Source organism: Rhinichthys klamathensis, unplaced genomic scaffold (genome assembly GCF_029890125.1).
Source record: "Rhinichthys klamathensis goyatoka isolate OS25496 unplaced genomic scaffold, OSU_Roscu_1.1 h1tg000487l_1, whole genome shotgun sequence".
In the NCBI taxonomy this organism is placed as follows: domain Eukaryota; kingdom Metazoa; phylum Chordata; class Actinopteri; order Cypriniformes; family Leuciscidae; genus Rhinichthys; species Rhinichthys klamathensis.
In genome coordinates this window covers 1,296,466-1,320,000 of record NW_026606974.1, presented here as the reverse complement: position 1 = coordinate 1,320,000, position 23,535 = coordinate 1,296,466, and the positions used below count along the sequence as shown (strand labels likewise).

At 37.7% G+C, this 23,535-nt stretch overlaps 2 protein-coding genes across 2 annotated transcripts in view; both read right to left on the bottom strand.

Moving 5' to 3' along the window:
- The window catches only part of pgm5 (phosphoglucomutase 5), a 27,496-nt gene extending 7,930 nt beyond the window's left edge, over window positions 1-19,566 (bottom strand). The window contains exons 1-7 of the mRNA XM_056237477.1: window positions 18,909-19,566; window positions 16,236-16,398; window positions 11,767-11,913; window positions 11,537-11,662; window positions 11,258-11,448; window positions 8,868-9,022; window positions 3,046-3,161 (exon numbers count right to left, since the gene is read on the bottom strand). Coding sequence (XP_056093452.1) covers window positions 3,046-3,161; window positions 8,868-9,022; window positions 11,258-11,448; window positions 11,537-11,662; window positions 11,767-11,913; window positions 16,236-16,398; window positions 18,909-19,166 — 1,156 coding nt within the window. The 5' untranslated portion in view covers window positions 19,167-19,566. The remainder of the gene's footprint in view (window positions 1-3,045; window positions 3,162-8,867; window positions 9,023-11,257; window positions 11,449-11,536; window positions 11,663-11,766; window positions 11,914-16,235; window positions 16,399-18,908) is intronic.
- Window positions 19,567-21,250: 1,684 nt separating this feature from the next.
- Window positions 21,251-22,486, bottom strand: foxd5 (forkhead box D5). The gene has a single exon (XM_056237481.1). The coding sequence runs from the start codon at window positions 22,388-22,390 to the stop codon at window positions 21,428-21,430; it is 963 nt and encodes a 320-aa protein (XP_056093456.1). The 5' UTR covers window positions 22,391-22,486; the 3' UTR covers window positions 21,251-21,427.
- Between the last annotated feature and the right edge of the window lie 1,049 nt (window positions 22,487-23,535).

Genomic DNA, 23,535 nt, shown 5'->3' with positions numbered 1-23,535 from the left:
AGTGACAGGAAAACAGATCAAAGAAAACTAGAGCTGTGTTTTAAATACCCCCCTATACCCTCATTCACTATTCCCCACATTAGTCCACTAGTATAGGCCAAGTCCACTTGAAGGAGTGAATAAAAATGAGTGAGTGAATTCGGACACTGAGTGCGTCGGTGTTGTGCTGAATTTCGTCTCCCTGCCAAATTAGTACCCCCTAGTTGAAGTCAGTACCTAATTGCCTAATTCTAACCCCACTCCTAATATAAGGGGGTTATAATCAGGCAGGGGTCAGAATTCGGCACAACTCCAGAAGGGCTGTCGTTTTTGCACAGTTTGTGCTTGCTGTTGAACAATCATTTGAAACATAGCAAACTGGCAACTATGGAAACTAGCATGTATAAACCTTAATTAAACAATTTAATAATCAATTAAAAAGGAATTTATACCTATGATATTATGCTGGATCCACTTTGAACCAGCGGTTTGGAAAATGGATGGATGATTCTGCTGCAGGAATTCATTTGGCGCGACGCATTATGGGTGATTTCTAGCTGTTGGGTGTACGTCAGTTATACATTCGTAATTGCAGTGCATTGTGGGATTGAATGAGTATGAGTGCACTCGATAACAACCACTATGGTTTCGGACACCACTACAAATGCCTGTCCCCTCAAATAGTGACTTATTTAAGGGCATAGGGGGTGATTTCCGACACAGCCTAGGTCAAACCAAAACACAGGGACAAGAACTAAAGCCAAACAGAACATACATGTGACAGTTAGTGCACCCGCCTCACATGCTGCAAACACTGGTTCGAATCCCGCTTGTCACGGTGCGAGTAGAACCGGAGAGGTTACACTGAGATTGATTTAAATCAAGAGATTATAATGACAAAATGAAAGCCCTCACTCCCCTGGTCAACTCTTCATCTGCTTGACATCTTCTCTATGACTTTTTTTCTTTGATCTGGTTTATTTCATGTAATCATATGTCAGAAGAAGTGTATCCGACAGCTGTTCTCTGTGCGTGACTAATGCTGAAGTACTAAAAAATGCTCAGGCCTACCGCATATCACATCAACAGCCAAAGACACTTGTAAGCTAATGTAACATTGTTGTATAATTAGTTTTGACCCTTCAAATCAATAAAACACAATAAAGTTCATTTCAAAAAGCAGATTTCAACATCTATCAGCTTTTCCGACTATTATCTGTTAACTTTCCCTCAGCTCACAAAACAATAAGCATGACGCAGAAACGACCTGGTTCACAGCCAGAAGGGAAACTATCTTAATGCCAATATTCCATAAACACACTCAATTTGTACCAGATACAGTATCTGCCTCACCATGATGATGCATGTCTAGGATAGTAGAGAGTGTTTAGTGAATATTCAACTGACAAGTGACCCATGACAGCACTACAATCACGCAGCAAAGTCAGAACATGGTGAATAATGAGCGGGCTGCTTTTTTGACACCTACAGACAATGCCTCGTGTCTCACTCAAGGTCTTCGTGACGGTGTAAAACCCCAGAGGCTTTACAGATTGACCCTGCCGCCCCCAGGGCCAAGCGTCTGTCTGCCCAGCAACATCATTCAGCGCCAGTTGCTTATTCCACATTCAGCTGCCAACCAAAACACAACCATTCAATAGCAGACAGGGCTCACCTTCACATATTCACATAATTTCTACAGCTATAGGCAGTTTTGCCAAGTGGAATTAAAGAGGTAATTAAATAATAACCAAAAAAAATATTTAAAAAACTGTGAAAAATAAAACAAGGGGTTTAAAATTATATGAGGGTGAGTAAATGACTTAAGTTTGGGGTGAACTATCCCTTAATTGTGCATATACAGTACATACTGTATATATCACTGAAATGTTTGCTATTTTTCTGAACCAGCAAATGTCATTTCTACAAAAAATTGTTTGATAACATTCTGGGGTGGAAATTATGATTTTGGACCTTTGTATTAAATGGCCAACAGTAATCTTACCTTATTTTTTCTTTACACATCATATCTCATATTTAAGCTCTTCGCTATCTCCTTGGCACCCACAAAAAAAAAAAAAAAAACGATGATTTTTTTTTTTATCTAAATAGTTTTTAAATATTTTTATGACAAATTTTCACATTTGAATACTGAACATATGGTTCTGAAAAAACTACAATCTAAATAAAAGCAATTTGAAAAGAAGCAAAAATGGTTGTATTATCATAGTTTTAAAATAAAAATTATGGGAATTTTTCATATTTTAAGGGGGCATTGTTAAGGGGAAAAAATATAATCTATAGATAAGTCATTTGAACACCATGTAGATGCTTTGTAAAAAGATCTGGATAATAAAAAAATAAGCAAATATAAATGCACGTTAAAACATTTCCAAATGCAGTTTCAATGTCACCTTTACATAAGAAAAAGGGGTAAAAAGTTAGTTGCTATTAGTTAGCTGTTAGTTTTTTGTTACTTTTAATAAAATCAAACATGAAAAAACATGAAAAAAAAGTGCCTGTCATTGAAGAAACGCCTTTATTAAGCAGGAACACGTCTGGTTGTTCAAGCACTGTGTGACGTGTTATATGACATGAGAGGACTAGAGAACTAAAACCATTACAATCCAGTAAATCCCTTTTTCTTCCACTCCTTTACCTCCTCCTTCTGTGCCCCCCACCCTGTGTGCTTTTGTGAGAAAAGCAGAGGAGGAGTAGTTTGCTTTTGCCAGCAGAGACCACTCTCACTTTCTCACTGTTTCAGATGATTCACCAGCCTGTCTTACTTTTATAGCGCAACGCTGATAAAGATCTACATTTTGGATGTGGTCAAAATGTCAGAAAGCATTTACTGACAAAAAGCTACCTCCAAAAATGTCAATAACATAAAATGATTGTTTAAACATGCTTTCTTTTGTGTTTCACAGGGAAATATCATTATAGGGGTTTGGAACAACATAAGAAGTAAATAATGTCAAAACATTCATGATGAGTTTTCAACTCTAAAAGCTGGAGAAGGGCTTTTATATCCTCTTAGAGAAGTGCATGGACTCTGATGGCACCCACCTGTTCCAAAGCTCTCCTCTCCACAGAACGAACACCTCCCAGAATCCATCAGGTTTCCAAAGAATCTCCAGCCTGTGGGAGTTTCATAAAGCGCCACCTTCATAGCCTTAGCAACCCTGCAAACAAACAGGAAGCATGAGTAGTCCAGTGCAATCCTACTCAGAGATTATTCGGACAAGATCAAATCTGAAAGAAGGACTGTATCAAACTGGCTAACAGCATCATTTCTTTATCAAAGTATCTTAAAAATGTTGCAGTTACTATAGCTATATGGCACTGGAATGTAAAGGCCTTTACACACCAAGAACGTCAACTATAAAGATAAGTATCACGATAAATATATTAGCGTCCACACCAGCGGACAATAATATAATAAGTGTGCACTTCAGTTATGTCATCTTCCACTTTAAATGATCAAGCTCTTTAAAGCAAGATGGATTCTGATTTGGATTCTGTCAATGTTTCTATCATTCATCAGCTGGAAAAGAATTGTTCTGAAAGTGATTCCAATGATAAGATTCCTCTTTAAATTATCGGACTCTGCTATTTCTTTTTATTTAGAATGTTTTTTAAACTATATCTTTATAGTTATCGTCGTTTGTGTGAATGGGCCTTTACACTATAAAAAGTGAAAATGTGCCATTGTTCGGGAACAGTTTGTATTTGACCTGACTTTTGATTATTCTTTTGTTGGTGTAACCTAATTTATGTAAGATTGCCAGATTAAGTCATTTTTTTTAGAGGTACATTTTGTCATATTACCACATGGATCATATTTCAGGAAACCTAATAATACAGTATTATATATTTTTAAATAATACAAGTAAATGATAGACTAAAAGAAGATGGATGTCGAGGTAATGATCATTTGATATACTCATGAGCAAAGTAATCGCCATTCAGCTTTCTACAAATTCACTGGTGGTAGAACATTTAGTATCTGTCCTTTGGAGTGATTCATTAATCAAAGTCAAACTGCATATTTCGTCTGCTCAATTCAGTGTCTTTATAAGGCAAAAAGCAGAACGAAACCATGCTGACATTTTGGCTGACATTTATTTTGAGATTCAGCCATGTGCCTGGAGGAGCAAACAGCACTTTAATCATCGGTGTACCTGTTTAACTTGCTTATACTGTCAAACTCCTGCGAGCCGTCACAGAAACTGAAAATATAGGCCTACCTTTGAATAAATAGTGTCATACTACAGACAGCAAGTTTTCTATTTGGGAGCTGTAATCATTCATGACTATGAAAATGAAATAGATCGAAAACACGAGGAGGAACGCAATTACAAGTCTCCTTCTCTGTTTGTTGATCTTGGATAATGGCTAGAGTCATAACTATTTTCAGGCACTGCAATCTAGCATTATGGGTAATGAGTTGCTGAGATCCCATCAGATGAAGGGACAGATGACAGGGAACCGATGTAAATGAGGAGAGCTAGGATGCAGCTGTTTACTCATGGGTGGAATTACTAAATATGGGAAAACAAATATTATTGACTCGAGGGACATGGAGTAGAATGGAAAGCCTGGCACATGGACAGCAAATCGGAATCTTTGACCTGTTGACTTGTTTTCGATGATTTATTCTCATATTTGTGGCCAACACAAGCAGCGCTATCTCTAACTTTGCATCGGAAATATGTTGCATGCATATGTGTTCATGAGGGTGTGACTGGATTTTTACCAATTCTGTCTATAAAAGAATGAAAAAAAGGGAAAATAACATGCTCAGCTGAGTTTTAAAATCGGCAGCTGTTCCTAACCTCAATCTGGCAATACAACTAAATTATCAACTAGCATAATGTTAGCATGAGTTGACAGGCAGTTTAATTAAGTTGTACTAAAATGATTTCCATTCCTTACTCCAAGGTATATTAAAATATTTTTGAAAGTAAAACTTCTAATACCAATAATGCTTGAAATTGCTTTATTACAATATAAACAAATGGTTTAAGGACTTTACCACCTTATACGACAATGACCAAAAGAGTTAAAAAAAACAAATACTCAAAGAATGCTTCATTTTTAAGCTTATACAAATCATGAACTGTTTATGCATAGTACAGTTCAAAGTTTCATATAATTTTATATAAATGATGTAATTTTTCCATCACTAGTATTACTAAATCGAATTGCAAAAAAATGTACTGTGCCAAAAAGGGAAACCCCCCTGAAACAATTCACAAGTCACTTTACTACCCTGACTAGTGTTTTGTTGTTGTTGAACAAATCGGTTAAGTGAATAATTCAATGACTTATAAAGAGAGTCGCTTATTTCACTCCGGAATAAATCAGTGTTGTTGAACAAATCGGTTCAGTGAATTATTCAATGATTCATTCATAAAGAGAGTTGCTTATTTTGTTCCTGAATGCATCAAAGCTGTTGAACAAATTAGTTCAGTGAATTACTCAACGACTCACTCTTAAAAACAGTCCCTTTTCACCACCTACTAATTTAACGATTGCCTGCAGAAAGATTCACTTAAAATCCCCACCACTAATGCACAGACTGACATGTATGAATGTGCAAACACAGGGAAGCGGAGTGATACAAACAGTGAAAAGTCCCAGGATGTTATATACAGATGTATTTATATCATTAAATGGGTTTAAAATATGGTTACTTACAGCAAACACACTGGACTGCAGTTACAATTCGACTGTATTTTCTCATGTGTAATTTTTTTCCCCATATTTCAGCAGTTCATCCTCAGTGCATGGTCACATTGATAGCACACATTCTCTCTTCCCCTTCCCACGTGTAGGGAACACGGCAGATGTTTCCTTTCCATCCTTCCATCCTTAAACACAGTCATATGTGCACATATAAAGAGCTGCAATCACACACCAGACCTACAGCACACACATGCTCCAGTAGATTATCTCCACTGCCACTTAACAAACACACACTCCTGAGAGGTCCATAGTATAAACACAGCCACAGCCTAGAGCTCACTTGTCGCCTAAAAAGGTTTACAGCAGCAGAGACGCTTTGCTCCAACAACTCGCACCCCAGGCGGACATGCATGCCTCAGAAACAACAGTTCAGATTAGTTGGACAGAATGATACAGATTCATGAAAAGAGAATACAGTTATTCTCTATCACCAGATCCAGCACTATAAAATCTGATTCACAATATAAAAATGTCTTTTAAATAAAGTCAGTTCATTTTCTGACCTGACTCTCTTTCCTAGTGGTGTTGAGAATTAAAATGTATGGTGTGAACATTTAAAAAGTATGTTTATCTTATTAACAGTTGTTAATGATGAAGAGATGAAGACTCCAGTCAAATCAGTTGCCTAATAAAACAGGGCTCAACTGAACATTGCATATTTTTGCTGCTTGCCAATCAGGCCATTTAGTTGTCCTTCCAACATTTTTACTGGCTCCAACATAAAAATAAAATAATTAAAATGTATTAATTATAATCAAATATAATACAAATATATGCATTTTATTTATTTAATTTGATATTTACATTCAGTTTACAATTCAATTTCTAAATTTATATATTTATTATTTATAATCATTTGTATACTGTTACAACACCATTCCTGTAGAATGATATGGTGATGGCATAAATGGCAAAACATTACTGATTGGTTTGTAATTTTCAAACGATTTTTATCAAGTACATGACACATTTCTACAATGGCATCGCAAATGAAAACATAATTTTTTTCCGCAATGCTACATCCATAAAATTAGATGTCGGTATAAAGACGAAAACTCAGCTTTGAAGTATACTGTGTGTATTATTTTTATTGAGCCAAAAAGTCAAAGACTACTCCATTGTTGGTCAGAAGTTTTTGCCATACAAATTTGCAGATCATCCATCCATCCATCCATCAATTATCCACCACTTATCTGCGACCGGGTGCACCAAACTTGAACTTTAGTATGCAGCAAAAAACAAAACTATTACATAAATCCTGCCGTTTCCATGCTGCCACGCTCACATGCGATCAAATCGAAGTGAATGTAACATGAAGTGACCGCACCTTTAGCCTGGAAGGCAACAGCTCAAATTTGGAGGGTGACTTCAATGTAAGAGAGAATAGAACTGTCTCTAGGCTGGGAGCACCCATTCTTACTTAACTATCATTTACAGAATGGAAAATATGACACTCTGCTTAGCTATATGGCTTACTTTATAACAAGCTACAATCTCAGGCCAAATGTAGACTCAACCTCTCTTTCTTCATCTTAGCCACACCAGTAGTTAAAGTCTCATTTACAGTGTGTTACTAACATTGAATCAACCTTGCAAAGCCTCCAGGAAGTGAATAATGAGTCACAGAACAAAAACAATATTGATGGGAGGAAATCACACTTAATTCTGGTGTTATGACACAATAAGCACTTTCTGGCTGTTTTTAATGACTGATTGGGTAGCACTAAATAACATCACTTCCTATTTGACTGCCAGCATTACAGAGATAGTTCACCCATCATTTACTCATCCTTATGTCATTCCAAACCTGCATGTCTTTCTTTCTTCTGTGAAACACAATAGAATATATTTTGAAGAATGTTGGTAATAAACCATTAAGGTTACCATTGAATTCCATTGTATGGACAAGAAAATAAAAAAAACGCTGACACATTTCTTTTTTGAGTCACAACATGAGGGTGAGTAAATGATGACAGAATTGTAATTTTTGAGCGAACTATCCATTTAATAAGGCAATTTCATTTCAATCAGGTTCACGTTATTGCCGAAAGTTGCTAATTGAATTCATAGAAGAGAAGTGGACCAGTAAAGACGGTTTAGGTTTGTCAGTTTTTTGTTATTTTTAAAACACATTTGAAAGCTAAAGTGTGTATGTTAAATGTCAAACAGAACTGAAAAAATTAAGAATTGTATTCAGGCAGGTTTTCTGAACACTCCCTGTTCCCCATTGGTCAGCAAAACAGGTAACTCCGCCCCCAACTGACACAATTGATGGAGCTGTTGCTGCATCAGACTGGGAAATGTTTTGATAGCGCCACAGAGCCACAAAATAAGCTACAAATATAGGAATCTTTTTATTAAAAGCCTTTACATTTAAACAATCTCATTTAAATGCATGAAATTGCTATTAATTTCTCATAGCACAAGATCCTGTCTCAAAGCAGACAGGTCTTTAGCATGATTATTTTTAGTCTGCAGGAGCGGAGGGTTGAGCTAACACTGTTATTCTTAGGGAGTGAGTCTCCACACTGTAACCTCTGGCCCCATCACTAATGCTTTTACCATTTAGTGTCTTGCACAAGAAGAGTAACTGAGATAGTGGAAAGATCCTGATGGATGATTTCCTTCCTGATCATCAGCTTATCAATTATTTTGAGTGTTGACTGGCTTTTCTTTAAACAGCTCTGAACTCCTGCAGTATATTAAGGGATAATGTCACTGTCTCTTAATTTGACAAACAAATGTGAAAGTCAAGAAAAGAAATGGAAGCAAGCCGTGTGGAAATGATTTTAAAACTAAGTAGAACCAACCAGTTTCTTTGTTTCACTGAATACAAGTGCAAGCAAATCGGTTTGTAATTAATATTTAAGTACATCGTTAATATTCAAGATTCTGCATAATAGTTTCGCTGAATTTTTGAAGGTTTAGTAGTACATTCCTATCAACCTTTGGTGTTGACTTGTTTAATTTCATTAGTCTGCAGCATGTCTGTGAATAATGGCATTTCAGGAGTATCATATGAGAGCATGTTACAGGAGTCCGAGTCCTATCATTTAACACCTACATTTCTGTGAATGTGCTTTTTGATAAAAAAAACAGGTTTATTTTTCACAATCTGTAAATTAGCAAGGTTTTCTTACCTGTCGATGGCTGTGCTGGTTGGCATACTGCGGGCAAAACCTCTGATTCCTCTCTGACTGAAGTAAGGGATGCAGGAGAGGTTTGCTGCCATCACTGCCAGTGAATCTGACGGGCTCACAAAGAACCCATCTTGACCCATAATCATGTAACGATCCTGTACATAAGACAAACATAGCCAACATTATACAACAGTTAGCTCTGTCCTAAGAAACATCTTATTTTTTTATCTAAAATGTATAGGTTACTTGATATTAATTTCTTGTTCACTGATCTGGTGTAGTAAATAACCAGCTGCTGTATCATTTGAAAATGATGAAGAATACATACATTTAAAAGTTTGGGGACAGTAAGATTTGTTTAAAAGAAATTCATTATTTTATTGAGCAAGGGTGCATTAAAATGATCAAAATTCCCAGTAAAGACTTGTACATTGTTAATAAAAATATATATATTTCAAATAAATGCTGTTCGATCATGGGTTCGACTAGTGCTGCCAAATTCGATTAATCGCGATTAATCGCATCTAACATAAAAGTTTTAGTTTACATAATATTTTAAACAAATGTGTATACACACACACACACACATACACTCACCGGCCACTTTATTAGGTACACCTGTCCAACTGCTCGTTAACACTTAATTTCTAAGCAGCCAATCACATGGCGGCAACTCAGTGCATTTAGGCATGTAGACATGGTCAAGACAATCTCCTGCAGTTCAAACCGAGCATCAGTATGGGGAAGAAAGTTGATTTGAGTGACTTTGAACGTGGCATGATTGTTGGTGCCAGAAGGGCTGGTCTGAGTATTTCAGAAACTGCTAATCTACTGGGATTTTCACGCACAACCATCTCTAGGGTTTACAGAGAATGGTCCGAAAAAGAAAAAACATCCAGTGAGCGGCAGTTCTGTGGGCGGAAATGCCTTGTTGATGCCAGAGGTCAGAGGAGAATGGCCAGACTGGTTCGAGCTGATAGAAGGGCAACAGTGACTGAAATAACCACTCGTTACAACCGAGGTATGCAGCAAAGCATTTGTGAAGCCACAACACGCACAACCTTGAGGCGGATGGGCTACAACAGCAGAAGACTCCACCGGGTACCACTCATCTCCACTACAAATAGGAAAAAGAGGCTACAATTTGCAAGAGCTCACCAAAATTGAACAGTTGAAGACTGGAAAAATGTTGCCTGGTCTGATGAGTCTCGATTTCTGTTGAGACATTCAGATGTTAGAGTCAGAATTTGGCGTAAACAGAATGAGAACATGGAACCATCATGCCTTGTTACCACTGTGCAGGCTGCTGGTGGTGGTGTAATGGTGTGGGGGATGTTTTCCTGGCACACTTTAGGCCCCTTAGTGCCAATTGGGCATCGTTTAAATGCCACGGCCTACCTGAGCATTGTTTCTGACCATGTCCATCCCTTTATGGCCACCATGTACCCATCCTCTGATGGCTACTTCCACCATGTCACAAAGCTCTAATCATTTCAAATTGGTTTCTTGAACATGACAATGAGTTCACTGTACTAAAATGGCCTCCACAGTCACCAGATCTCAACCCAATAGAGCATCTTTGGGATGTGGTGGAACGGGAGATTCGCATCATGGATGTGCAGCCGACAAATCTGCGGCAACTGTGTGATGCCATCATGTCAATATGGACCAAACTCCCTGAGGAATGCTTCCAGCACCTTGTTGAATCTATGCCACGAAGAATTGAGGCAGTTCTGAAGGCAAAAGGGGGTCCAACCCATTACTAGCATGGGGTACCTAATAAAGTGGCCGGTGAGTGTATATATATATATATATACACACACACATATATTATGTAAACAAAAACTTTTTTATTGCGATTTAATTGCGATTAATTGATTTGACAGTACTAGTTTCGACAAAAATATTACCAGTACACCTTTTTTCAACATTGATAATAGCCTTGGTGAGCATAAGAGACTTCTTTCAAAAACATTAAATCATTCTTACCAACCCGAATCTTTTGAACAGTAGTGTATAAGCATTTTTCTCAATAGTATGAACAGCATTCCCTGTTTCTCACTTGTTTGCAATATTTAGAAATAGAGATAGCAACAACAACAAAAAAATTAATAAAAAAAAGAAGATAAAATAAATAAAGATAAACAAGATAAATATTATCTTGGTTAAAAAACAAACAAAAAAAACAGATAGATATTAGTAAAGAACTGCAATCAAAACAAGACCCTGACAAAGATGCAGGAAATAATCCAGCAATTATTTTGTTCAACAGCCTTGATTCTTTTGCTCTTTTCTTGATTATTATTCTTATGACGTTTTTACATATTTTTTCTGTTTGTGTAATTTGTAAGTGATTTGTAAATGATTGTCAGATGATAAGAGATAAGCACCCCATCTGCATCAAAAGCAGCCCCAAAGCCAAACTCTCCCCCCTTCATAGAGTCCACCAGAGACGCAGCGAAAGCAGGGTTAGGGTTTGGGTGTTGGCCTCCAAAGTCCTCCAGAGGGACACAGTTAACAGCAGAATTAGCTGGAGCCCCGAGCTCATCACATAGGATTTTTCTGACATATGGTCCCATAACTGAAACAGACGACATGAAGATTTACTCTACAGTGCATACAGATATAAATCTGCATATAGGTATTTGCAACTGTCCACAAGAGTTTACCTCCATTCATTGCATCTATTCGTATCTTCAGCTGGTTTTGACCTGTCAGCAAGCTCTTGATGCCACCAAAGTCAAAAATTCCCCGCAGCATGTTTAGATAGATCTCGACTGAATCCACAATCTCAACTGGAAAACAGAGAAAGAACATGTTTATGTTCAGTACATGAGTGTAAACCTGAAGTTTGTGATAAAAGTAAATGAAAACACTAGAATAAGTTCATACCACTCACCTCTGAAGGGCTTGAACTTGTTCTCCAAGTCAAAGTCTTGACGGCCAAGGCGGGACAGGTCGATGTGGAGGTCAGGGCAGATGGCGTATTCCTCTAGTGTGCGACTGACCTGATGGATCCTCTCCATCACTGTGTCTGGGGAAGGCCCTGGGAACAAGAAACAGTGGCAGATTAAAAAAAAAATATCTCAAATATTAAAAAATAACAACAAGTTGAATGAGAATCTATCTATCTATCTATCTATCTATCTATCTATCTATCTATCTATCTATCTATCTATCTATCTATCTATCTATCTATCTATCTATCTATCTATCTATCTATCTATCTAATGTGTGTTGCCAGGGTGCAAAATAAATCCTCTGAAGAAACTGCAAAAAATTACATTGTTTACTTTAAGCCGTCACATGAATATTCCTCATGATAATCCACCAAAACGAAAATAGGCTATTATGCATCACAAGTTTCACAGAGAGATGGACACTGACACATCATGATGCTGCTAACATACACTTACATTAAAAGGTTTAGTGGTCAGTAAGTTTTTGTAAAAAAAAAAAAAGAAAAGAAGAAGAAAAAATACAGAATGACCATCACATTGTTATAAAAATATTGTATTTAAAATAAATGCTGTTCTTTTGAACTTTCGATTCATCAAATAATCCTCTAAAAAAATCAGTTTCCACAAAAATATTAAGCAGCACAACTGTTTTCAACATTGATAATAATAAGAAATGTTTCTTGAGCACCAAATCAGCATAGAATGATTTCTGAAGGATCATCAGACACTGAAGACTGGCGTAATGGCTTCTGAAATTCAGCTTTGCCATTACAGGAATAAATTACATTTTAAACTACAATGAACAAAATTATAAATGCAACACTTTTGATTTTGCCCCCATTTTTCATGAGCTGAACTCAAAGATCTAAGACTTTTTCTATGTACACAAAAGGCCTAATTCTCTCAAATATTGTTCACAAATCTGTCTAAATCTGTGTTAGTGAGCACTTCTCCTTTGCCAAGATAATCCATCCACCAAGATGCTGATTAGACAGCATGATTATTGCACAGGTGTGCCTTAGGCTGGCCACAATAAAAGGCCACTCTAAAATGTGCAGTTTTATCACACAGCACAATGCCACAGATGTCGCAAGTTTTGAGGGAGAGTGCAATTGGCATGCTGACTGCAGGAATGTCCACCAGAGCTGTTGCCCGTGAATTGAATGTTCATTTCTCTACCATAAGCCGTCTCCAAAGGCGTTTCAGAGAATTTGGCAGTTCATCCAACCGGTCTCACAACCGCAGATCACGTGTAACCACACCAGTCCAGGACCTCCACATCCAGCATCTTCACCTCCAAGATCGTCTGAGACCAGCAACCCGAACAGCTGCTGCAACAATTGGTTTGCATAACCAAAGACTTTCTGCACAAACTGTCAGAAACCGTCTCAGGGAAGCTCATCTGCATGCTCGTCGTCCTCATTGGGGTCTCGACCTGACTGCAGTTCGTCGTCGTAACCGACTTGAGTGGGTAAATGCTCACATTCGATGGCGTCTGGCACTTTGGAGAGGTGTTCTCTTCACGGATGAATCCCAGTTTTCACTGTACAGGGCAGATGGCAGACAGCGTGTTATGGCATCGTGTGGGTGAGCGGTTTGCTGATGTTAACGTTGTGGATTTAGTGGCCCATGGTGGCGGTGGGGTTACGGTAAGGGCAGGCGTATGTTATGGACAATGAACACGGGTGCATTTTATTGATGGCATTTTGAATACGCCGCGATACTGTGATGAGATTCTGAGGCCCATTGTTGTGCCATTCATCCACGACCATCACCTCATGTTGCAGCATGATAATGCACGGCCCCATGTTGCAAGGATCTGTACACAATTCCTGGAAGCTGAAAACATCCCAGTTCTTGCATGGCCAGCATACTCACCGGACATGTCACCCATTGAGCATGTTTGGGATGCTCTGGATAGGCATATATGACAGCGTGTTCCAGGTCCTGGAGGAGTGGACCAACATTCCACAGGCCGCAATCAACAACCTGATCAACTCTATGAAAAGGAGATGTGTTGCACTGCGTGAGGCAAATGGTGGTCACACCAGATACTGACTGGTTTTTGGACCCCCCGAAATTTTAGAGCACATTTTAGAGTGGCCTTTTATTGTGGCCAGCCTAAGGCACACCTGTGCAATAATCAAGCTGTCTAATCAGCATCTTGATATGCCACACCTGTGAGGTGGATGGATTATCTCGGCAAAGGAGAAGTGCTCACTAACTAACAAAGATTTAGAAAGATTTGTGAACAATATTTGAGAGAAATCGGCCTTTTGTGTACATAGAAAAAGTCTTAGATCTCCGAGTTCAGCTCATGAAAAATGGGGGCAAAAACAAAAATGTTGCGTTTATAATTTTGTTCAGTGTAGATTCAAATATAAAACAGATATTTTACAATATTACACTTTTTACGGTATTTTCAGCCCATTCTCATCCCAAGGCGTCATCTAACTGACGCTTTTGACAATGTGTCAACATGCCGACGCACATGGTACCCCTTAAGCGTCAATATGAGACGCGCCTCCTAGTGGTCTAACCCTAACCCTACCCCAAACCTAAACCTACCCATAACGGAAGCGTCATCTAACTGACGCTAAAGGGTGCCATGTGCGTCGGATTTAGACGCATGGTCAAAAGTGTCAGTTAGATGACGCCCGAGGATGAGCGTCTCATATTGACGCTTAAGGGGTACCATGTGCGTCGGCATGTTGACGCATGGTCAAAAGTGTCAGTTAGATGACGCCTTGGGATGAGAATGTGTTGGTATTTTTGATTAAATGCAGCCTTGGTGAGCATAAGAGACTTAAAACATTAAAAAATCTTATAGACCAAAACTTTTGAACGGGAATATGCATATATGCATGATTAAAAAAAAATCTCATTATAATAATGGTGTAAGTAAAAGCAAAAATAAATTTAAAGGTGACCTATAGTTCAAAATTGAATTTACCTTGGTATAGTCAAATAACAAGAGTTCAGTGCATGGACATGACATAGAGTGAATCTCAAACTGGACTGTTTTCGCGTTCTCATTTAATTCAAGTTTATGAAAAACACCCCTGAAAAACGGTCGGTTCTCCACACAATACCGACTGTGACGCAATAGTCGGGATCATTAATATGTACGCCTCCAAATATTTGCATAATGCCAGCCCTCAATGCCAGGTGGAACTGCGTAGCCGAAGCATGGCAGTTGCTCAGTGTGGATGTACACATGAACACAAAAGTATTTTTTAGTTCCTTCATCTGGGCCTCTGAAGAAACAATGGGTTAATTTTATTTTCTCTGGAAATTTCCAAACATTTCACCGAGTGTTTCCTCAACTTGGGCCAATACAGAGCTGGCCTCGGATCGAGCTACCAAGCAACACTTTCTGATGTGTAATTGTTCAAGTTCAGACAGGTAATCTTTCTCTCAAAATCGTTCAATACTGTTTATGCATCAGTAAGTCAAGCCAGTGACTAAAATATCAGCTTCACATCGTTTCTTTTAGTAGGATGAAAATAATCGTATTTAATTTGTGAACAAATTATATACAGAAAGCGATCAAAGAACAATCTTTCCACACAGCGCGAGTTTATCTGGACACTTGCCAAACACGTTATGAAATCAATGACGCACGTTACTGCACAACGAAGCTCTTACTGTATTTACATCATCGTGTTTGCATTGGTGAAAGCAGAGAGAGTGCAGAAACTGCTTTGCAATGATTAGATCTTCATTCTCGCGATCAACAGACTGTCATCTGCTCAATGCTCATCACGGCAACATTTTATGTGATGGGAATAGATCTAAATACTTTAAAAACATCTCACGATTCGTTAATCTCGATAGCTGTTATAGTAAAAACGTATAATAGCAGTAGTAAAAGTATTCGGGAGAGAGTTTCACATGTAATGCGTTGCTATTTCATATGCAAGCATGTCAGCCAATCACAGCAGTGGCCGCGGTTACACTGAATCCCACAGCAGACACGCCCCTTCAAACAGAGTGTTCAAATCAGAGGCTAAAAGCAGGCTAGGAAAAATGCCATTTATTTCTAAATTATGATTATTTTTTATCTAAAAAACATACTAACATTATAAGGGTAACCCAGGAAACATTATAAAATAATAAAAAAAAAACATTCTAGGGCACCTTTAAGGTAAGCTACTGTATATATTTTAGGTAAATTTAGGTCCATAGATATTACAATACATGTCCATAGAATATATTTTACCGTGTTTTCTGTAAATAGTTGTTCACGACAGCTTAGAGAAAGGTAACGTTAAGCTGATGTCATGACATTATTGGCACAGCGATTTCCTTAGAGGCTGATATTATAATATTACATATTGAAAGTATCATTATCATTCTGAAGGTGCTCTTATGCAGGGTGTTTCAATATGCTTTGTAATGCTCTCACCTCCATTAGCGACACTGAATTTGATCCCAAAGTCTCCTCCTGGGCCTCCTGGACTGTGGCTTGCAGTGAGAATGATCCCACCACTGGCTTTTATCTTCCTGATGATGCAGGAGACTGCTGGGGTGGACAGGATCCCGTTCTGTCCAATGACTAGACGTCCTATCTGAAATTGAAGTTTTGGTTTCAGTGGTGTCAAGGTTGATTTATCTCAGTTTTTTTCCATGCATTGAAAGTCAATGGAGTCCAATGTTGGTTTGGACTCTCACTGTAGGAAAAAAACAATAAACATTTTTTTTTTGCCTTTTGGGTTTACAGAAGTCAAGTGTAAAAATGTTAAATACTTTAGATACTGGCCCTAAAATGTGCATATTAGTATCTTGGAGTAGTAATATATATCCTTATATATCAACCTGTTGTTCATCTAAAAGTAAATTTTTTGCATTTTCCCCCCTGTAGATTATAAAAACAACGTACATGACAAAATAAGTAAATATTATTTTAGGTTAATTGAGGAAAGATAATATGAATATGAGTAAATGTAAAACTTTTTTTCATACATTTTACATATAAGTCCAATGTTGTTTTAGACTCCACTGACTTTAATTGTAAGAACAAAAACATTTAAACATTTTTCAAAATAACTTCTTTTGTGTTTCACAAAAGAACGAAAGTCATTCGTTTTTGAAATGACAAATGTAAATGTGCACTTTAGATCCTGAATAGCCTCTTTGCTTCCAGACCTTCACCAGGGGTCATCATAACATTATGTGGTGGGCTTTAAACCTGCACCCTTCCGAGGCGCCAGTCATGGCTACTACTGCATACCAGATCAACAACTACATCTGTCTGGTATAGCTCATTCCTGTGGGATTGACGAGCTGACTCAGTGACATAACTAAACAGACGTGTACAGGGTTCTTTACTTGAAATACAGGCTAACAATACCTAAGCATTCAAAGCAGACCTGACATACAATCCTAGCTTCCATAAATTGCAACCTCACTTGTCAAGCGCTCTAAATATTGACAGATACTGCTTGTTTCAGACTTTCTAGCTCACAAGACAGCAGACCAGACATCTCAGCAACTTTGTGACTCATTAAGCTTTACAAGATCAGCCACTTTCTATTAATAGTGAGGTATTTGGCATCTCTCACTCAAGCATTTATAATGATGAGCAAGTGCACTGACCCTAGTCTTTTTTTGTGTAATATGCTAATGAAATACCTCACTGATGCTTTGCTTATCCCGTTGCTTTTACATGCATCTCTTAGTTGAAGCTCAGTGAGTGTGAACTGTATTCCCAGCACTCTTTGAACAGCTTATCCATATAAGGTGCTGCTTTTGGATACACAGTGTCTGTATATCATGTCTCTGAGAGCTACCAAGTTTGTATGGAAGAATGTCACTGATACAAAGAAAGAGACCAAAGGAGGGAGGAATTATGTGGCTGTATTGTATAATATAAATGGAATAACAGTATTTAGAGCATCAAAACAGTGACTTCAGGCTTTATGCTCCGACTGAACTAAACTTTACATCTTCATTAGAGGCACAATAAAATATGCCATAAAGGTTTATGGACAAAGTTGATGAAGCATCTTGGCTGGTGGCCATATGTTCTGGGTTTCCCTGTAGTTGACATGAACATGAGGTCAAAACAAGGGAAACAGCGGCTCTCCAGGAAGAGTGTGCAGATGAGGGACGGCATAACAGATAAGACAGGATACATTTGGCCAGGCCAGGAAAGAGATTTAACTCATTCTGAACTTTCTTTCATACTCATTTAGTTGCTTTTAAGGGTTTTCCAACAAGACGTGCATCTCAGTTTGGGATACCAAAAGTCATGTAATACTGAATCATAAAACTAACATGTCCAACAGACATACAACAAATCATGATACATTTTTCAAAGACACTTGAAATGATAATAATCAAATATAACAACGAAGATAATAATAATTATACCAATTGGTAAAAAAAAAGAGTAAATTAATTTTGATTATATAAATCAGAGAATCTATAAATAAATAAATGGCCTTTCATTAATCTAACTGATACCTTTTTGGTGATATAGATCAGAAAAAATAACAATTTTTTATTAGATAGACTACAAAATCTATAAAGTTTATTAGGAAATAAATGAACAAACAAACAAACAATGCATTTTATTATATAGACTACAAAATATGTATCAATAAATTAATTAATTGGCTTTAATTAATCTAACTGATGTTACTTTTTGAGGATAAGTCAATACAAGTCAGACAACCTAATAAATAATAAATAAAACAATGCATTGCATTTTTATTATATAGACAGAACATCTATAACATGTATAAACAAATAAATTAATAAGCTTCAATAAACTGATGTTGTTACCGTTTTGATGATATAGATCAGAAAACATAAATAAATAAACAATGCATTTTTATTATATATACTAATATAATTATATTTAAAAATGAATAAATGCACTTTTAATATAGGCCTACAACAAAATCTATCACGTTTAGTGGGAAATAATAAATAAATTATGCATTTTTTAGACTAAGACTAGAAATCTATCATAGACAATAAATAATTATAATTGTAAAATGTTAAAATAGTGAACTAGAAAAACATGCATGAGATTTTTATTTGACTTTGAAAAAGTATAAACACCATCACTTACCCCGTTGGCAGCTGCCATTTGAACGATGACTTCAGTTGCAGCCCGGCTGAAGTATCTTCCATCGCTGCCCACCACCATAGTGCATCCCTGACGGTCCCTCAAGTCGATGGAGGACAGCACACTTTGGATGTAATTTTGAAGATAGTTCTTTTTACTTTCGAAAACAGCTGTCTTCTTTCGCAGTCCATTTGTCCCTGGTCTCTGGTCGTCAAAGGGGGTCGTTTGGATAGTCAAAATGGGTATAGGGTTAGTCTCCATGATCTTCTGCAACGCTTTGGGACCGTAAAAATGTAATGAGGTGTGAAACAATGTTCTAAATATCGTCAACAAGAAGCCGTTCACGGAGGCAGCGAGCAGTGCGCTTCAGTCGGAGTGGATTATTTGAGACGCGTCCCGTGACGCTTCTTTGGAAAACTAGTGTACAGCAGCTGTCTTCTCATCGCACCGGGACAAACCGTGGTATAGTGGCACAAAATACAGAATAAATGGGTGAAAGGGCAAAGAAAGATTCCAAGATAAGGTCTTACGCTCACCGACACTCTTCTCCCGAACTGTCACGCGCACGTTTGCTTGCCAAAAGGCAGGGAGGGTAGAAGAAAACTCTATATAATGAGCTAACGCACTGGCCAAAAATAGCCCATGATGTGTGGGGGGATAGTGACAGTGTGCTGCTGTGTAATCGGACGCTTCTACTGTCCGTGGCGCAATGGAGCCACAAGAAGCGCTCAGATGGACAGCAGTTCTCACCTGACGCACTGGATCAAATGCAGAATGTCATCATAACATTCATAAAATGTAATAACATTAAACACGAAGACAGAAAGGAATGAGAGAGAAATAAACTGACCAAAGTTTCCAATGCCAAAACAGATATGGGAGAGCGGGGCTAGTTGGGACAAGAGCTGTTTCTCAGTAGGCCTAAATGTTTGAGTCAAAAGTCCAGTTATGTTTTCTATAGCAATGAGTTTCAAACGTCTAATAAAAAAAATAAAAAATTTTTTTAGATTACAATAATTTTGTGAACTCCGGCCTACTTAAGAATAAACTTCTGTATCATATTTCGTAGCTCCACACTGAAATACATTCAAACAACAGTCAACTTTAGGCATTTTAAAGGTTTGTTAAAATGTGTTCTGGGGATACATGGATATTTTTCATAAAAGTCAGGATGGGGCATGTTGTCACGTGTGTTTCATATTTAATTACATTTTATGTTGTTGGCCAAAACAATGGTTTGATATTTTGTGTAGGCTACCTTTTGCATTATCATATTTTGTTTCATAATAGTTAAGGCACGAAAGCCTATTCACGCAGAAATTCAAAATAAACATACCGTGATAAATATACGAAGTGAAAAGTGTGACAACTGTTTGTTTGTGCTGAAAATGCATTAGGCTAATAGACAAAGTTATAACTATATACAGTACCGGTAAAAAGTTAAAAAAAGAACAGTGTTTATTTAAAATAGAAATATTTTGTAACAATACACACTATACCGTTCAAAAGTTTGGGGTCAGTAGGCCAATTTTTTTTCTTAAATTTTTTGAAAGAAATGTATATTTTTATTCAGCAAATTTGATAAAAAGTGATAGTTAAGATTTATACTGTTAGAAAATATTTCTATTTTGAATAAATGCTGTTTTCAAAAAGTTTTTATTCATTAATGAATCCTGAGAAATTATTACAGGTTCCAAAAATATATTAGGCCCAAGCAGCACAACTGTTTCCAACATTGATAAATGAGAACCAAATCAGCATTAGAATGATTTCTGAAGAGTCATCATGTGACACTCATGTGAGTAATAGCTGATGAAAATTCAGATGTACATCACAGAAATAAATTATATTTCAAAGTAGGCTATATTAAAATACAAAACCATTATTTTAAATTGTGATAATATTTCCCAATATTACTGTTTTTTTCCCTGTATTTTTGAACAAATAAATTCAGGTTTGTTGAGCATATAGCCTGGACTTCTTTCAAAAACATTAAAAATAGTAATGTGTCCAAACTTCAATGGAAATAATCGATCAAGCACATCCGTCTCAACTGGGGAATGCTTGTGAAATCAATGCATTGAGTGCGACTGATTTCACGAGCTTCAGTCTCCATCTAGTGGACATAACATGATAGAAAATGTCTTGCAAGCATTGACAGAGGGGAATATTATGCGCGCTGTAACACGAGTATTGAACGCGCATTCATTCATGCAGCTCTTTAAGAATTGCAGTATAGGCTAAATTGCCCTACGCACCCCCCCAATTTGGCTATTTCATTTAATTCTGAAAACTTTGACAAGATAATTGCAACCGGAGAACTACGAATAATGAGAACACAAAACTGAAATGTGACAATGATGGTTTATTTAAACAGGCATTTAATACATCCACTTTCCAGGACTAGCAAATATATTACCATTTATTTATTTACATTAAAACTATCATATAAGAGGAATGACAGAAATATCTTATGTTACAAGCATATTTAAAATGACAAGAGTTCTTTTCCCCCAGACAGTTCAACAGTGAGGATACACCATCCGCAGAGTTTCTGTGAAAGGAACAGTCTTGAGCAGAGGGGTCCTTGGTGGCACAGGTACCAAACTTGGAGTCACACATGATGTTGGCCTGGGAAAAGCATAACTGTAGTCAGGTGTGAGATGATGGGGAGAGTTTTTGTGAGGAAACGCCGTTGATTTAGCCATGATGCTGTCAATGCTGAACGAACACTTCTGGGTCTTGGGCTCGGGCCTTTGCTGGATTTCTGGAGCTTCGTGGACCTTAATATTGAGAGTCTGATACTGGAAATATGGAGGGGGCACCATGATGCCATCCGGCACTGGCAAATATCCAATAGGATTAGCCTGGGCTGGCACAGGCCCAGAAACGCAGTAAGGTCGCCCATATGCTCGATAACTTAACGTTGGGTGGTGGTAGAGCACCAGGTTGTCTTTGGTGAACTCGGGTTGGTTCCTCTTGAATCTTTTTCTTCTGCGCAGAAAGCTGCCGTTGTCAAACATGTCCTCAGACGCAGGGTCCAGGGACCAGTAGTTCCCTTTCCCCGGGTTCCCAGGTTCTCGCGGGATCTTGATGAAGCAGTCGTTGAGTGATAAGTTGTGTCTGATGGAGTTCTGCCACGCTGGGAACTTCTCCTTGTAGTAGGGAAACTTGTTGCTGATGAAGTCGCAGATGCCGCTGAGGGTGAGTTTCTTCATCGGGCTCTGGAGGATGGCCATGGTTATGAGGGCGATGTAGGAATACGGAGGCTTGACGGAGGAGGTTTGCTTTGGAGCGGACGCGGTGGAGAAGCTGCTCTCGCTCTCTCCTGAAGACTCGGACCCTGAGTGATCGGGGTCCCTGCAGGGCATGATGAAATACTCTCGGTCGCTATCACTGTGGTCTCCTCCAACGATGTTTATTTCATCGTCTTCAAACGAGACGGGGGTACACGGCACTTCTTCGTAATCCTGGGTAAGGGTCATTGTTGGAGACCCCAAATGTGCTGGACGCGACTCGTGATTGGTGAAGGTTGTGGTCGGATTGCAGGACTCAAAGAAATGAGGGCTATTTATGAGAGGCCACACGCATTCTGTCTTTGGTCCGCCGAGGGTCAGACCAATAGGAGTAGAGTGTCACCGCAGGGATTCAGGACAGGCAGGCAGGTGTGGGGGGCTTTGACCCGTTTAAACAATTCGCATATGAGATGTGGATCCTAAACATCCTATTAGAGCATCTGTACTGATAGGTGTTGGCTACTGCAAGAAAAGTGTATTATTGGCCATATTATTAATTACTTTTATATGACCAACTTTAATTCGTTTTTTTTTTTTTTCAATACAGTTTTATCCTTAATATTTAAATATTTATTCTTAAGTATTGAAATATTAAATTGATTAGGCCTATTAAATGCACTTACAAATAATGGATCTTTAAAATGCATATAGCCTATACCAACACATATGGAAAGAAACAAACGCTTATAGGCTATTTTTTTAAATGTCACGAGTAAATAAATAAATAAAAATAGAAAATAACAATTATTTTCAAACATATATGCAATAGCCTATATATTTTAATATTAATGTATTATTTTAACATCCTATTTTTTTTCGTTGTTTGGCCTAAAGGTTTTTAAGTTGAGCCTCGTTTTATAGATTTCATGTTACATCAAAATTATTTTCTTAGTTATGCCACAATTACTTTGTTTTTAAACTTAACAATGCTTAAAACAAACAAAAAAATCCTTATTTTAATACATTGTCTTATGATAAGATATAGGCCTAATTTAAGTCCAAATTTAAGAACCAAATTGGCATTGCTCTTTAAGCGCATTTCAAACATCAAACAAAAGTAGCCTATCGCGAATTGTAATTCAACTAATGAAATATGCTTATTATACAAATCGTGATTTCAACGTTTTTTTACCAATTGTGTTTTAAATCCGCACCAAAAAAAAGAGCATAACGTCATTGAACATTTTGGGCTACGTCAGCACACGTTTTTCGATCTTTTTGGATTCCTCTCCGATTCAGAAGCAAGTTTGCGCAGTGGGAGCTGGGTTGTGTGAGGGTGAATTTTCACACCACGCCTAACTACCGGTTTAAAAGACTGATTTTCCCCCGATACC